At 41.5% G+C, this 16551-nt stretch overlaps 1 protein-coding gene across 2 annotated transcripts in view; it reads right to left on the bottom strand.

The window, feature by feature from the left end:
* NRXN3 (neurexin 3) overlaps positions 1-16551 on the bottom strand; it is a 971499-nt gene that overhangs the window by 706702 nt on the left and 248246 nt on the right. For both annotated transcript variants that reach the window (XR_010374442.1, XM_064460500.1), the window contains one exon: positions 779-1217. Coding sequence is in view for 1 of the 2 variants with exons in the window: in XM_064460500.1 (XP_064316570.1) it covers positions 779-1217 (439 nt within the window). In the remaining variant the exon portion in view is untranslated. The remainder of the gene's footprint in view (positions 1-778; positions 1218-16551) is intronic.

The following is a 16551-nucleotide window of genomic DNA, read 5'->3' as shown; positions in this document are numbered from 1 at the left end:
AGTATGTTAGCTTGATATCCAGGACTAGAAACAAACAAAATACAATTGCATGGTAGGTATATTACTAGAAATAACCTAACCCACATTTTTGAAAATGAGAAGCTGCGAGGAAAAAAAGGAACATCCACTGAATGCTGACTCAGATATTAAGACTAGAATTTGGCATCCAAGAGAGAGTAAAACCTAACTGAAAACTACCAGATAATAAAGGAAACGGACTAGGATGAAAATGTTGATTTGTTGCCATAACTTTGTCATTGATTGTACCTATTACTTTTATTTACCTCATAACAAGATCCCAAACCCCTGCTCTTTAAAGAAAACAAGGTCCAGGAGAAGATGGTAATACTAGGTCACAGCAATAAGCTTTCATTTCATTTCTACTAAGTTTCATTTTGAACAGAAACCCGAAGTAGATCAGTGAGAATTTCTCAAACCAAGAACTAAATAATAATTAAACATTACCGTGGCCTGCAAAGAAGTCATCACTATAATTATGTATGTAACTGCAAAGATAATTCCAGAATATCTGGAGATTGTGAATAAAATATTAATAGATTGCCTCTGTGATGCGCTATCTGAAGTTCACACTAAACATTTAATGAAAACCTAGCCATCTACATCTTTGCTTTGCTGGATAAACATCACTGGAGTAACACAGAGTTTTTGTAAGAAGGCGACTCATAACTAAGAGGTTTTGAAGGTTCTGAGAATTAATATACAGCCCTAGGGTTGGATCTGAAAGATTAATCTATTTAAGAAAAAGTCATCACTCTACCTGATCTTCCGTCTCTTTGAATATCCACATGATACCACTCCCCATCATTGGCTTTCTTCTGGGTGGCCTTGACTTTAATGGTCCCAGAGCCCATGTCCAGCAGCAAGTAGAGGTTCCCATCTAGAAGCTCAACTGCAAAGAAGTCTACCTTTGTATTTTTCTGGCTCCTGGCATCTTTCCTCTCCTGAGGCTTGCCATGGGTGAAAAGGATCAGTCCATTGGGTTCAGTGGTTCGGAAATCAAATGAGATGGAACCCATCCTTTTGGTATTCCATTTAGGCAGACTAATATAGGCCTCAGGTGTCTCAAAACTGATGGGATCCAGCGTAGCCACATTCTCACATACGAATTTCACTTCCCCGTAGATCTTCATCTTAGTATCACCAATCCGTGCCAAGCGAGACAGCTCCAGACGAATGTCATTATTCTTATAAACAACCTGCCAGACACAAGGAAAAATATCATACATCAATCCTGTATACAGTACAAATACCCCAATTACTTTCAGCCATGGGAGATAAACTTCTCCCAAAAGGCAGTGGGGAGCAGAAAGGAGCCAATGCAAGAGTCTGACATGATGACAGAGAGAGCGAGCACAACCAGGAGTGTGTATAGGAATGACTGCAACGGGTACTTTGCGATGACTACAGATCAGATAAGCAAGCAGAAGAGAACATTTAACTGAAGGACAGTGAGAACAATTAACTCTACCACAGGCCCACTCTGCTGTAAAAGCTTTTGTACATAAAATACAGTGTGTGTCTGGTATCATGCTGTTATATTTGCATAAATCCCATACAAAAAACATAACAAAGTGTAACCTCCATGTCCATCTCTGCTAGCCACAGCAGGGAACTCTGTACCACCACTGTCATTTCTTTATTATTCCTATAAGCCCACTTAACTACTAGGAGAGAGATGCAAAAAAAATTTAAGCAAGTTGCTGTGAACTGTTGGTGATTGCCCTGTGGCTCCTAAAGAGCTACAAGAAAAAAGAAACAAAGACTTAAAATTTCTCTGACCAAGAAATCTTAGATCACTACAGGCACAAACTTGCTGTGGAGGTATCTGCATAGCTTACTCTGGCTTCAAGAAATGTACGCTCTCTGTGTTAACACATAAAATCCTGTACATATTCAGTGCCTGGACTCTTACTCTCTCTGGGTAAGGACCAGTACTCTGGACTCTGTGTTGCTACACAGATGAAAAATAGCCAAGAGATGAGTCCCAGACACGCAAGCGCTCCTGAGCATGCCTGGCTTGCTCAGGAGCCCAGACTTCCCATCCTTCTCTTTTTCACAGCTACAGAATTTGCTTGCAAATTCTTCATTTTTTTGATTCAAAAATCCTTGCAGAAAGGACTCCTCTCTGCCCCAATGCCATTCTCACAGAGGCGGGGACTGAAGAAGGCACAAAACTGAAATATTTGTAAACTGTACTTCCTCTCCACCACCTTCCGTGCTTCCTAAACCCAGAGCTGGCACATTCAGCAAGCAAAAGCATTTCTGCAACTAGCATAGTTTTGATTTCTTCTAAGAAGTTATTATTTTCAAATACTTTATGTCTATTACATATAGCATATACATACACACATTTGATTTCTGCTTTCAAAATGCTAGCAGGATGACTTGCCAGCAATTTGCTATGAAAAGAGAAGGGAAAGGAGATATGCATTGTTAATTGTACAAATAGGATGGGAAAGTCAGAGAAATGAGCATGCGGTAAATATTAAAAGGCAAACAAGGGAGAGAATGAGGGATAAGCTTCTAAAGTAGACGACCTCAGGATGAAAAAGAAATGAAATCATAATTCAACACATTTGTAGCAAGCAAAGAATTTCCAGCTTTCACTAAGCATTAAAGGAGAACTTCCCCAGCACAGCATCAAATTTTCCTGTTGCAAAGGCAAAACACCCTACATCAGAGTGAAAGCAGCAGCCAGCTAATTCCTATTCGGAATCATGGCACAAAGCTGTAGTTCCCCCCAGCAGAGGACAGTATTGACCCCCAGTAGCTTGTTTTGCTGCAATTCCCAAAAAAGCGCTCCACCCTCGCACGGACTTCAAAATCATCAAGTCCATGAAAATATCTGCAACAAGAATAAAATATATTTTCAATTTGTGGGACTCTAGTATGTAGTTTGTAGGATTAACCATGTCAAATGCTCTTGCTAGACAGACCCCTCACCTCCTCCCAGTGACTCAGCAAGGCTGTGCATTACAGCCTCCCCCTCTTGCCAGACAACAAGGTGCACCTCAGCCAGACAGCAGAGACAAGCTTCAGCTACCTTTGTATCCAGGAAAGGCACACTTAAGAAGCGTGAGATGTATTCCATGCACATGCAGCCACCTGGACTGCCCAGGACTTCTGCACATACTTTGTGTGTGCAGCATGTCCAGTGCTTTCCACAAACTAGTTCTGAGCACTGCATGCAGTCTTGTCTCTGCATCTCAAGGAAACAGAGGAGCTGAAGGTACAGAGGAAATAAATAGATCAGTTAAGATGATGGAGCAGGTTGCTTTATGAGGGTAGGCTGAAAAGCCCAGGGCTCTCATATTTGGAGAGGACTGAGAAAAAATATGACTGAAGTTTACAGAAGATGGAGAAGGTTAACATAGGACTGCTTTTTGCCAAATCCAACAATAACACAACTAGAGGCACTCACTGAAACTTGTAGGATATCAGTTTAAAATGGATTTTCAGAAGTACTTATTTACACAGAGGGTAGTGAGCTTCTGGAACTTGCTGCCACAGGAGGTCATGGAAGCAGAAAGCATCAGCAGGCTGAGAAAGAACCAGAAAGATAAATGGACAGCAAGCCCACAAACTGATATTAAAGGGAAAAGGAAGGGATGGACCTTCTGCTAATCCTAATCCAATAGCAGTGGATCCCGTAGGAGTGCAAGGGGAATGTACCACTGCTAGTAGCCATGCTCACATGTTCTCCCTAAATAGCACTTGTACCTGCCACTACTGGAGGCAGAACCCTGGGTTGACTATATTGACTGTTTTTCAGACCCACTAAGGCTTTTCTCATGTTATTAATGAATCTCCGCATATAGTAGGTTGTGTACAGTCTACTCCATGTCCCACTGCAGGGATAGCCTGGGAAAGAGGGTAATTTGAAATGGGTTCCTGTGATAGAGTTCTTCTGCCAGCACATACATACGGGACTCCCCAACTGGTACGACTTTGGCACAATGCTGCATTTTTGGTTTCAGCCCCGTATGGAGTTGCTTTGGTGGGCAAGAGAATGCCAGGCCTGAATGGACTGTGACTTTAATGGATCCTAACATAGGAGAACTGTCCTTATAGGATACTACTAACAGTTGCTCGAGCCAACACTCCTCTAAACTGTACCTTGATCCAGTCTGTCCAGATATAAGAGGAGCAGACAGGTAGTGCAATACCCTGCATATGATTGATGGCTGATGCTGGGTTGTATCTAGCTATGACTCAGCGATCTGCTTTCAGCAACCTCTGCAGGTTGCTGGTAGAAGGAATATGATCATATACATGTAAGCAGCTTCCAACTCTCAGCTGAGCCACAGAGAGGTTTTTCATGTATTTGATACTTGAGTAACAATTCCCATCTCTTCTGGGGAAATGCAGAGAGTCTGCCTCTGGGTTTATCTGGGGTTTGCTGCAGACTCCCTTGTATTTCATTAGTCATACCAGTACCACAGCTGGAGAATCCCTGAGACAGAAGACTTCCAAAGGATCTAGAGAAAATGACATGGAGCCATTTGGAACCCAGGAAGTCAAATGGAGGACATGAGGGCAAGTTTGAACAAAAGGACCAAGAAACACTTGGGGAAGAGAGGAGAAAGGGTGTTGAATAGATACAAGAGTTCTGAACTCAATCTTTTCCAAGAAACAGATCCACCCCAATCTGAATCTCTATTATTCAAATGTTTGTTGTTCTACATTATTTTATTTTAAAAAACCCAAACCCACAACCTAGCTTAGGAAATTTAAAAAGCACCTGTGCTTAAGGAAAAAGTACAAGTGTTCGCATAGTTGACTTGAGGCATCATTGACAACCACATTTGGACATCAAGATGTGATGTATAATCAGGTACTCCAGAAATTTCAGTGCTATAAACAAAAGGATAAAAACAATCCTTGGGTGTAAAACCAAGGTGAATCCTGAGCAGGAACAGAGAGACAACAGCATCTCTGGCTTGGGCAGAGAAACACTAAGGCAGCTTCCGGTATCTGCAGTTTAATTGCTAAACCAAAGGTTCAAGAATGCAAAAGGGAATATCATTAAATGACTGGAATGCGCATCCCTTAGTGAAGAACATTCAAATTCAGTCTGTTTAATAGGTAGAGGTTAAAGGGTAAGTCGATTACAATCTATGAGTACCTGTGCAGAAAATGGAATTTGGCAATAGAGGGCTCTTCAATCCATGTGACAAAGGAATAATGGGATCCAGGGGCTAGAAATTGAAGTTAGAGAAATTAACATTTTAAAATATTATTACTTATTTTTACATGAGGGTAATTTGCAATTGAAATAATTTACTACAGGTTATGGTGTGTTCTCTGCTACTGGCAAACTTTAAATTGAAATAGTATCTTGTTTTCTCTAAAAGACGTAGTGAGACAGGAATTAATTATATAGCAAATCAGCCTAGATTATCATAATGGCTCTTTCTGGCCTCATAACCTATGAATCTTTGTGTTTTAATGAAATCAACAGATGTTTCAGTGCAGTTTTCCAGGATAGAGGAAATACATCCTTCCCAAATGTTAAAACTGTCTGGTAAAGGAGAAGATGATTGCGTCAGTTCTGTCTGACTTGCCGCCAGTGCTTTCAGTGAGGCTTTTTGATATGTTTGTGATCCTACCTTGCAACCTACAATTAAAATGGAAGGCAAGTAAAAGTCTAGGACAAAAAACCTGATTCTATAGTTCTAAATATATGAGCTTCTAGACTAGTTTCACAGACAGTCACCTGCAACAAGCCAGAGAAGAACCATTTTCATGTTTCACTGAGGAAGCTGTGTCCCAGCAGCAGAACCTATAATCTGCCTAACACTTCCTACCTTGTAGTCTTATTTTACCAGCAATCTCTGAACTAACTTGAGGGCCCTTCAGTATGTACCAAAATACTGATTGAAACCTACACCTCTTTAACTCCAAGTCAGGCCGTGACTGACTCAGAGAGCTGTCCCTCACTAGGACATAGCCTTCTAGTGCCACTCCAGGACACAGCTTCCATAACAACTTAGAAGTAAGCAAATCAATGAAAGCAGTGCCCATAAATTTCTCCATTTTTATCAGATGGCTTTCTGAACAAAGCCGATCTTGCCTTCTTAAACAGTGACAAGCTTGAGTTCATCCCGTGTCTGATATGTGTATCAGAGAAGGTCAAGAGGCCTGAGGGAGACAAGGAGATGATTCCTGGTAGAGACGTACACATCTACTTTACAGTTATTCTGGGAAGGAAGGTAGAAAAGATAAAGGGGAAAAAAGTGACTAGCAAAAGCTACACACAGAGCATTTGAAAAGCAAACTTAACGTTTCCAACCTTAAAATAATTTTATACTCCAGAAGAATTTTTTCTTTTTCCATGAGGGCTGCTTCTAAATACACTTTAAGAGTGAAATATTTTGACTGTTAAATGCCTTTGTTTAATGAATTGGACCAGTATATATGGCTGGTCAGGGATGTGATAGTCCAGATCCACACAGTCTCTGATAATCAGCAGAATTCCATGACATCTGAGACATTTTGAGGAATAAAAAGATATACAGTGAATTAAGTTTCCTTTAAATCTGCTGAGAAAGAGGAGTTTGTTTTAAGCTGAGCTAAAACAAATTGGCAATCTAGTTTTGAGGCTTCTTAAAAATGGCAGCTTTGCAATTTTGAAGCATTCAAGGAATTTCTCCAGCTAAACTTATAAGAAGCTTCACTCATGGGTTAATGAGAGCTTTAATCAGATGGCTTTTCACAATGATGAAAAGCAGCTCTCTGCAATCAAGTGAAGATGCAGATAGAGAGCGAGCAACGAAAGTGAGGAAAAATTATGTGCTAGACTTGGCCAGTAGCCAATGTAAAAATTCCTCTCCAAGTTGGTGCTATTCAGCAGAAAAGATGGGTTTTGGTGCAGGCTGGACACAGGCATGCTCCAAAGGGGAATGGCTATTGATAGTCTGGCAAATTAGAAGGTGACCATCATGAAAAAGAACAATGACCTGAAGGCTGAGTAACTTTAGCTAGCTACGAAAAGCACCTCTAAAGTTCAGCCAAATTATCCACCTACTGCATCCTGTGTATCACCAATTGCTTTTTTCTGTCCCAGGCTGCCCCCCTTCACCAACTGCCCATATCACTTCTCAGAAGGGCTAACTGCAAGACATTCAGCCTAGAGCCTTTCTAAGACTTCCTTAAAGGTACCTGCACTTAACAAGTTCCTGCAGCTTAATAAATTACAGTTTATCAGCTGGTTTACCAGAACTATGTATTTCTAGCCTGCCCTGACCAGCAAGTCGGAACAAACAGACCAGCTAGCAGCGCTTTACTTTGTGTTTGGGACAGACTATGTATGCAGTGATCCAAGGCTTCAGCAATGGGTAACTAAAGCTGCTATACTTACTTAAAGAACTGTATGTGGACTGTGCACACCTGGTCTAAACATAATTGATGGTTCACTGGGATAACAACTGTATTCAGGTAATAAATAAACAGAATCAACGTTCACCACACTGAAGGAGTTAATTTACCTGTCATGAAAAACCATACAGCGAACATTACTGGTAAGTAACCAAAACCAAATAAATAAGTCTCAAATACAATTTTTGCTTATGTTGACTAAAGTAATGCAATCCTACATTTCATCTGAATTATTTTTAACAAAGAACATGTGTTTACCCAGCTAAAAATAGCAATATGATGAGTAAAATGCTTGAACAGTAAGGCAAAACTATTTCAAGATTCTCTACAAATTTTTTCCACCTTACAAATCAATTACAGGTTTTGAATAACTTCAAGTTTTGTGGAAAACTCCATAAGAGAAAAGAGATTGATTTAGTTTCAGAAGACTTAAAGGAAAATACAGAGAGGCACTCCCTGAAGTAGGATATAAAGAAAAAGAAAGAAAAGGGATTCAAGGTGTCAGTATAAAAGGGCTGAAAAACACAGGGTGGAATTTCTTCAGCTGGCCTAGCGAGAACATTTCCTTAACAGATATCGAGGACAGAGGATCCGGTATTTTATTGTGGTCACGACTACCTTTAAGCAAAAAAAGAAGTCCCTGCTTCTCATGATAATTCAGGACATCGGAGTGTGTTCACAGTTACTACAGAGTCAACATCAACCTGAATCATTCACAGATTATCCCAGAGCAAGCTTAAACAGATTAAGGCAGATCAAGGTCCATCTTGCTGCCTTATCTTTCACCTTGGAATATACCAAGATAAAAACCAAACATTTCTATCTATGCCTTTTTGGAATAAGACCTAAGATTTTTTGCCTTATGATCAACCAAATATATGAATGAGAGAGATTCCAAACTTTAGGGAAAAAGAGGTTGCTTTACAGCTATTTATTGAGTTCTACTATGTGCCTAGAGCTGTACAATATGTTTTTGCATATATTAAGCCTGCTGCTTCTTCAGTTAGCTATGAATATTGTTAAGTGACTAAAACATCACGTGCCCTGCAGCCTGACTTATTACTGGTGTTGCACTGCAGCATTCAAACTACAGAAAAGCAGGGTTGTGAAATGACCTACTTCTTGCATTCCTTCCTTTTAACAGGTAGCAGTAAGGACAGAATTAATTTTATCACACGGGTGGATTTCTGCATCCTTCATGCTGGGATACACTGCTAATTCATTCGGTCTACTGTTGAAGAAAATCTTGATTTCAAAGGGAATAGCAGACTCCACAATTTTATCCTGAGATAAACATGATGGGAACATTAGAAATTATGTATATTTATTTGTGAAAAAAGGTGTGACACTGTATAGATGGGAGAAAAGCCTTTATAGTTGTAAGAGAAACGCTACTGAAGAATTCTATATTAGCCTCCAAGACTAAAGTTGTTTCCTCAGCTACCAAAAAAGCACAGCATAGGTAGCAGTAAGATTAAACAGAATTGGTTGTAGCATGGTCTTTGATTTGAGGCTGAATGCTCTTTTGCGGTGGAAGTGTCAAGTCCTCTACTTTCCTTGCTACAGAAACTTCAAGTTCTGGAATAAGTGAAGAAAGGCATCACTGGAAATAAGATACAGTTTCTGGATTTCTTAAAATATCACTTTTCCACACATTTTTCTAAGCAATGGTGCAAAAGCCACCTAAACTTCAATATTTTCATAAGTATATTTCTCACACCATGGTAGCCAGCTTGAGGTCATGGAATTGGTTTTGCAGAAGTGCCAGAAGCTGTATGTGAAGACAAGGAGAGATTTCATCTTTACTGCTAAAGCTAAAAGAAATACTCTGAGAAATTAGACTTTGATTTTTCAGTCTGTTCCTAAAAACTAGCTGATACTTGTTAATATTTAGGTGAAAAAGTAACAGATATTTGTCAGCAGCAGAGTTCACCATTGTGTCATGGCAAAGCGTTTAAGGCATTTAACTGTGGATTCAGGTGCACAAACTTACACTTCCCTCTTGCTTCATGTTCTATTCAACCTCCATTTGGCCTAGTAACAGAGAATAGTAAAAGCTGCAGGACGGGGAAGCCAAGGAGCTTTGATGCTCCTTACTTGTGCCACAGGCCATAGACACAAACATACCTCACGCTAGCCCTGAAAAGCAACTTGTACCTTGGACACGCCTCTGGATCCAAGGGCACAGAAAAGACATGTCAGTACTTTACAAATATCTGTGCGTACACAATAATGAGGAAATTCTATGTTCTACACTGAGGCTGTATAGTGCAGAGGTAAAAAAAAGACAGAAGAAAGAAACACTTAATAGCTATGCTCAGAAAATCATTCATTGGATGGATTGAATGGAATCATGGAGTGTATGGAGTCATAGAAGGAGATACTGCTGTAACCTACTGGAGATCATGTCCAGTTTGGAGAACTGTACTTCAAGAAGGGAGTGGGACTATTGGAAAGAGTCCTGACGAGGGCAATGAGAATAACCAGAGGTCTAGAAAATAGAAGATTTAAAGTATTCCTTCTTTTTAACATAAAGAAAACTGCAAGGAGACATTATAACAGTGTTCAAATATAAAAAGGCTGCTACAAAGCAGAAAGGAACAATCTGTTCTTTGTATTTATGCTGAAAAGGACAAGAAATAATGGGCAAAAATTACAGCAAGGAAGTGTTAGAAATGATGCTAGGAAAAGCTTTTTTAATCTAAGAACAGTGAAGCACTGGGAGAGATTGCCTGAGGAGCAACCATCATTGGAGACCTTTAATTACAGGTTAAACAAATTGTCAAGACTCACATGGTTGTCGTTGATTTTGTCTTGGGACAGTGGAAGCAGAAAGGATTAAATATCCTCTCACGGTCCATTCCAGTTTTATTTTCTAAGATTCTGTGTGGTGGGGGGCATGGAAAAGGGGAAATTACTATGTAGCTAAAGGCTTCCTTAGTGTTCAATGCATGGAAAGGAAGAATAAACCTTATATTAACAAAATTCTGATATGTCTCAAATTTGAAGAGCTTAAGTTTGCAAATGAGCTTCCTAGCTAATGAAGGTTTGACAACTTTTTGAGAGTTAAAAAAAAGAAGAAAAAAAAGACATCATTGTCACAGAAGCTTATTTACCAGCATGCAGTAGTTGACTTCAATTACATTCAGTTCTGTATTGAGCTTACATAGACATTTACAAGTTTCAGGATGCTCTGCTCCTCCCAAATACATCCTGAAACCTCAGATTTGTCTAGCTAGCACAAGCTAAATCTGTCTAGCTTGGTTCAGTGATGAGTATGTGAGGAAATAATTACTGTCAAGTGTCTTAAAGATTTCATCTGAAAGTCAGAGAGGAATTATTTTAGGATGTCCCCATTGATCATTTAAGTCTTGAACCTTATTACACAAGACACTGAAAACTGTATTAGACAATGACTTAACAAATAACACTCTACTTAGTGATTTCACTGTATCTCAAATCCACCTAAGGTTGTGCTAGTACAAAAGACCCGTCTCAGGAAATACATTTTTTTGGTATGGCTAGGTGAATGCTTCCATCAGTATGGCTTTCTAACACGATTAAATGCTTCACTTCAAGCTGTTGCAACCCAAAATGGCACATTTAGTTTCATCAAACTTAACAGAAAAGCTTTTGTATGAACTTACCATAACATAAAAGTGGCTCTTGCTGAGCCACTCTCCATCATCTTTGAAAGGTCGTGGAGGACAGGAGAGGTGCCTGAGGACTGGAGGACAGCAAATGTCACTCCCATCTTCAAAAAGGGTAAGAAGGAGGACCTGGGGAACTATAGGCCAGTCAGCCTCACCTCCATCCCTGGAAAGCTGATGGAGCAGTTCACCCTGGAGGTCATCTCCAGGCATGTAGGGGACAAGAAGGTTATCAGAAGTAGTCAACATGGATTCACCAAGGGGAGATCATGCTTGACCAACCTGATAGCTTCTATGATGGTGTGACTGGCTGGGTCGACGAAGGGAGAGCAGTGGGTGTTGTCTATCTCAACTTCAGTAAGGCATTCGACACTGTCTCCCATTGCATCCTCACAGGCAAGCTAAGGAAGTGTGGGTTGGATGAGCGGACAGTGAGGTGGATTGAGAACTGGCTCAACAACAGAACTCAGAGGGTCGTGATCAATGGGGCAGAGTCTGGATGGAGGCCTGTCACTAGTGGTGTTCCCCAGGGGTCTGTGCTGGGTCCAGTCCTGTTCAACATATTCATCAATGATGATGATGATGATGGCACAGAGTGTAACCTCAGCAACTTCGCTGATGCTACCAAGCTGGGAGGAGTGGCTGATACCCCAGAAGGCTGTGCTGCCATCCAGCGAGACCTGGACAGGCTGGAGAGCTGCTGGGCTGAGGGCAACCCGATGCAATTCAACAAGAGCAAGTGCAAGGTCCTGCACCTGGGGAGGAGCAACCCCAGGCACCAGCACAGGCTGGGGGCTGAACTACTGGAAACTGGCTCTGCAGAGAAGGACGTGGGAGTGCTGGTGGACAACAAGCTGACCCTGAGCCAGCACTGTGCCCTGGTGGACAAGAAGGCCAACGGTATCCTGGGCTGCATTAAAAGGAGTGCGGCCAGCAGATCGAGAGAGGTTATCCTCCTCCTCTACTCTGCCCTGGTGAGACCACATTTGGCGTACTGTGTCCAGTTTTGGGCCCCCTGGTTTAAGAAGGATGTGAAACTCCTTGAGCAAGTCCAGCAGAGAGCTACCAAGATGATCAGGTTGTCCTGATCTGTCCTACCAAGATTGTCCTGCCTGGAGAAGAGAAGACTGAGGGGGGGATTTCATCAATACCTATAAATATCTAAAGGGTGGGTGTCAGGACGATGGGACTAGGCTCTTTTCAATAGTGCCCAACGACAGGACAAGGGGCAATGGGCACAAGTTGGAACACGGGAAGTTCCACCTCAATATGAGAATAAACTTCTTCCCTGTGAGGGTGCCAGAGCCGTGGGACAGGCTGCCCTGGGAGGTTGTGGAGTCTCCTTCCCTGGAGACATCCAAAACCCACCTGGACATGTTTCTGTGCCCCCTGCTCTAGGTGTGCCTGCTCAAGCAGAGGGGTTGGACGAGATGATCTCCAGAGGTCCCTTCCAACCCCTACCATTCTGTGATTCTGTCATTTTCCAGGCATTGCATTTACTTTCAATAATGGTTCCCATTTTTACCTCTGGTCTGCACTCTCTAGGGAAATACTTTCACATAATGGAATGTCAGTGACCACTTGACATCAGAAGAGACACATGACTGGTTCTCCACAAAGCAGCTTGAGCAAATACTCTGGACCCTTTGGGAGAATGGGACACAAGGACCCTACAGGATAGCTACCACATGGAACTGCACTGGATAGGAAAATATATGTCTTGTTAAACTGGCTCCAGTATATTTGGGGTTAGCTCAATAATTAATATGAAATAATTTGATTCAGGGAATAACCAAATATAACATATAAATTCAATTCTGAAGCTTTGAGGGATTTCCATTGAAGAAAAAATCTTATCAGCAGCAATGAAAACAAATGTGGGCTGGAGGAACCTCTTTTGGGACAGAAACTCTTCATTTCACTCAGCTTTTCATTTCAGTGATAAAATGTTTTTTAATGAGAACACCAATGTTTAAAAGCTTCTGTGAAAACACTGAATAGATATTGCTCACTTACACGTATGTGTTCTCTCCCCACTATCTAGCTTCCCTAGCCAATATGCCTTAAGCCTGCTTCACAAGAATATCCCTGGCAGGTCCAACACGGTAGTTCAGTCTCCGTACGCCAGTCAATCATTAGTCTCACTGCCTAGGCTTCCAACGTGCTAGGCAAATTGTGCCAACTGCAGTGGCGTTTTCTATGTTTTTGTTACTTGTCCAGCAATAAACAAAGTGAAAACGTTTACCATTACATATGGGAGAGCACATGCTTAAAAGCAAGTGCTGCTCAAATAACAGTGCAATTGGAGCAACAGAAGAAGTATTTAGTAGATCTAGTATTGTGTAGACTTAGTCCACAAACTTAAAGTAGTGTCACTGTAGCAGGACAGTGTCCCTGTTTGTAGGCGGATGACAGCAGCTGGGGGTGCTGCATCCCATCACATGCCTCCCTCCATCAGCCTTAGCACAAAGGTCACAGGGGCACTGGCTATCTCCTTCCATCTGCAATGGCAGCCAAAGTAAGAGGCATGCCTTCAGCTAGGCTCTCCTGCTGCAAGGGAGGAAAGACACTCTGGGTCTGCTGAAGAAGTGCCATGGGCAGGATGGCACTATCCCATGGCTCACACCATGTATCATGGTACCCTACACAGGCCTAGATGGTCTGGGGAAGAGGAGGACCTGTCTGTACATCTAGACTGAAATACTATGGGTTTCTGAACTTTTTTTTAAACACCTGTCTCATTGCCCTGTGCAAAACCCTGCCAAAACAGGCATCTCTCCAGGATCTCTTTGCTCTCCTCTGTTCAAATTTCAAGGCATGGAACAAAGCTCCACAGGTTGGATTCCCCAAGCATTTTCATGCACTGGGCATTACACTGTGTGAAAAATGGGAGGTGATGAGCTAAATATTTGCTTGAATATTTGCTGGAGGGCACAGGGAATGTAATTAATTTCCTGCTTCCAAGAGACATCAAGACAAAAATACTGTCATCTTATAACCCCATCATGATGCTAGAAAAAGAATCAGAAGCTGTTTTACACCTTTCTCATACACGTATCTAAAACCTCTCTCAGCTGTGACCTCTGGTAACTCTACAGCATCCAGCACTAACAAAAGGAAAAGGGGGGGGAGGGGGGGAATTTTTTTTTTTTTTTTTTAAATATATATCTTCTGTTTGGGACTGAGTCCCAGTTACCACAATGCCAAAAAGTCTAGTCCATCTATTTATTCAGAAGCCACCCAGCTGCACCAGTCACAGCTTTAGTGCTCAGCACAACACTGTCTGAGACCAATAAAGGGAGGCTGGGAATGGGACAACTCCCCCTCACCTGCTCATACAGTCTCAGCTGGCCTCCAGAGACACCCTTACTGACAAAACTAGCCCCCACCATCTTTACAGGTTTCTAGGGGAATAGTATTATAACAGTGCAAAGAAGCAAGAGGCACTGCCAGAGCCCACCGGAGCTGTTGGTAAAACTTCACCTTCATCCCTGGCTTTGATCTGGAAGATGTGCACATAGAGTGTAAGTCCAGCTGCTCCTGGGGGATAAGAGGGGAGGGGGAAGCACTCAGCACAGCCAGGATGCTTCTGCCGCAGTGAGAGAGCATTAAGGAAAGCATGGGAAGGAAAAAGAAACAAAACCAAAAAAGGGTGACATTTTCCAGTGGAAGCACTGAAATGAGAAGCAGAAATGGGAGAAAGATGAGGGCCTAAGCACCCCATTCAGCACCAGATTACTCTTCCTTCTTAAAGTAGGGGGGGGTGCTGCAATCAGGAGTGGTGAGAGCTCTTTGGCAAGCAGGAAGGTCAGGGCTGGAGTCAGCACTCAGCACCAGACAAAAGATGCAGCTGATTAGCTGGTTCCCAGCACACTGGGCCTAATTCTGCAAAATACTGAGAGCTCTCAATACTGTTTTGTCTCTGGAGTGAGCCCATCACTATTTATTTTTTCTTTCTTTAAAAAAAAAAAAAAAGAAGCGGGGGCAGGCTTTTCCCCAAAGGGAGCTGGAAAAAATACATCTCTCCATTGTAGAAACACTTTCCATAAGAAATTCATACCGAACATTTTAAGTTACTCTGTGAATATTAGCGTCTTGACATTAACCCACTGTATTATCTTCCACTCCCCCATTAAGGGCCACTGCCCCCAGTTTACAGAAAGAGAACGGGAACTGAACATTCTTGGCCAATTCATACAGCAAGTCAATAGATGGTCAGAAAGAATGTCTCTTCTTCCAAATTACTACCTTCTGCCTAAGGAACAGCTGGAGGAAATGTATTGGTGACACAGATCAGTGTAAAAAATCTACTAACCCCTTCAGCTTTAAAATTCAATAATGTAAATATGAAATAGCAATAAACTTTTCCCTTGGTTTGTTTACTTTTCTTACAATACCATTTTAATGCATCCAGGCACAGGATTCCCATCTCCTCTCTGTGGAGCTTGGTTTTACATATATGGGAAACTGATCTCACATCTAAGAACACTTATTTGATACAAGCCTAATTTACAATATTATCTTACATTTCCTGTTTTGCTCAGTACTATCTGACTGCTTAGGAAAGATCTATAGCAATCTTAAGCAGGGCTATAGAGCTAACATTGTTCAGACTAACAGGCAGAAAACAAAACCTGCCTTAGCTATTGTTTGGCCAAAATTCTCCACTTAAATCTTTTAATCCTTTCTGGTTAACTAGACTGCCCAACCACTTTTGTTGTTCAAGTCCCAACAACCTTTCCATACCTTTATTGAGCACTGAGACGCTACTGTGGCAGGAGCACACAGTCTCAGAATACGGTGAACTTCCATTTCTGGAGTCACTTTCTTCGGAGGAGGGGGTTGAGAAAGGGGCTTTGCTCTTGTTATTACCCAGACCACATTGACCAGAATGATTGAGATGATTGTTTCATCTATGTGGCACTATTAAAGAACCAAATGTTTCTCCCCTATGGCAGCTTTATTCTCCTTGCATAGAGCAAGCACTATCAAAAATCACAAAATACATAGAAATCAGTCAGCCATTCTTTTTCTAATATACAAAGAAAGCTTGGCTGTGTGTTATATTGCCACTGAAGGAAAAAAGAGGGAAATAAGAGGAAATGGCTAACATAGTCACAAAACTTTAAAAAAAATCCTGGAAGCAAGGACACATATGTATTACTCAGTGCAGGACTGGTTGCTGATATCTGGACATGTAATCAACTTGCATGCTATATTTGTTTGCCAATATATGCCTATGTATGTTTGCATTTACATAAACACATCCATACATGGCACATACAAGTATAAGAAGGCATATGGATCTACCTACTCAGATACAGATCTGAACAGTGGATCTTTGCATTGGTACCAACTAAGGACATATGTATGGGTTTATACACATCTGTAAACAGTACCTGTACGCACATTACTATATGTACATACATGCGCACACGGGTACTCATCTCTCCACCTGTAATTCTTATGCAATGCACATGTTTTTCCAGGACAGTAAACTTAA

Source organism: Phalacrocorax carbo, chromosome 9 (assembly GCF_963921805.1).
Source record: "Phalacrocorax carbo chromosome 9, bPhaCar2.1, whole genome shotgun sequence".
Lineage (NCBI taxonomy): Eukaryota > Metazoa > Chordata > Aves > Suliformes > Phalacrocoracidae > Phalacrocorax > Phalacrocorax carbo.
This window is presented reverse-complemented; position numbering and strand designations above follow the sequence as displayed.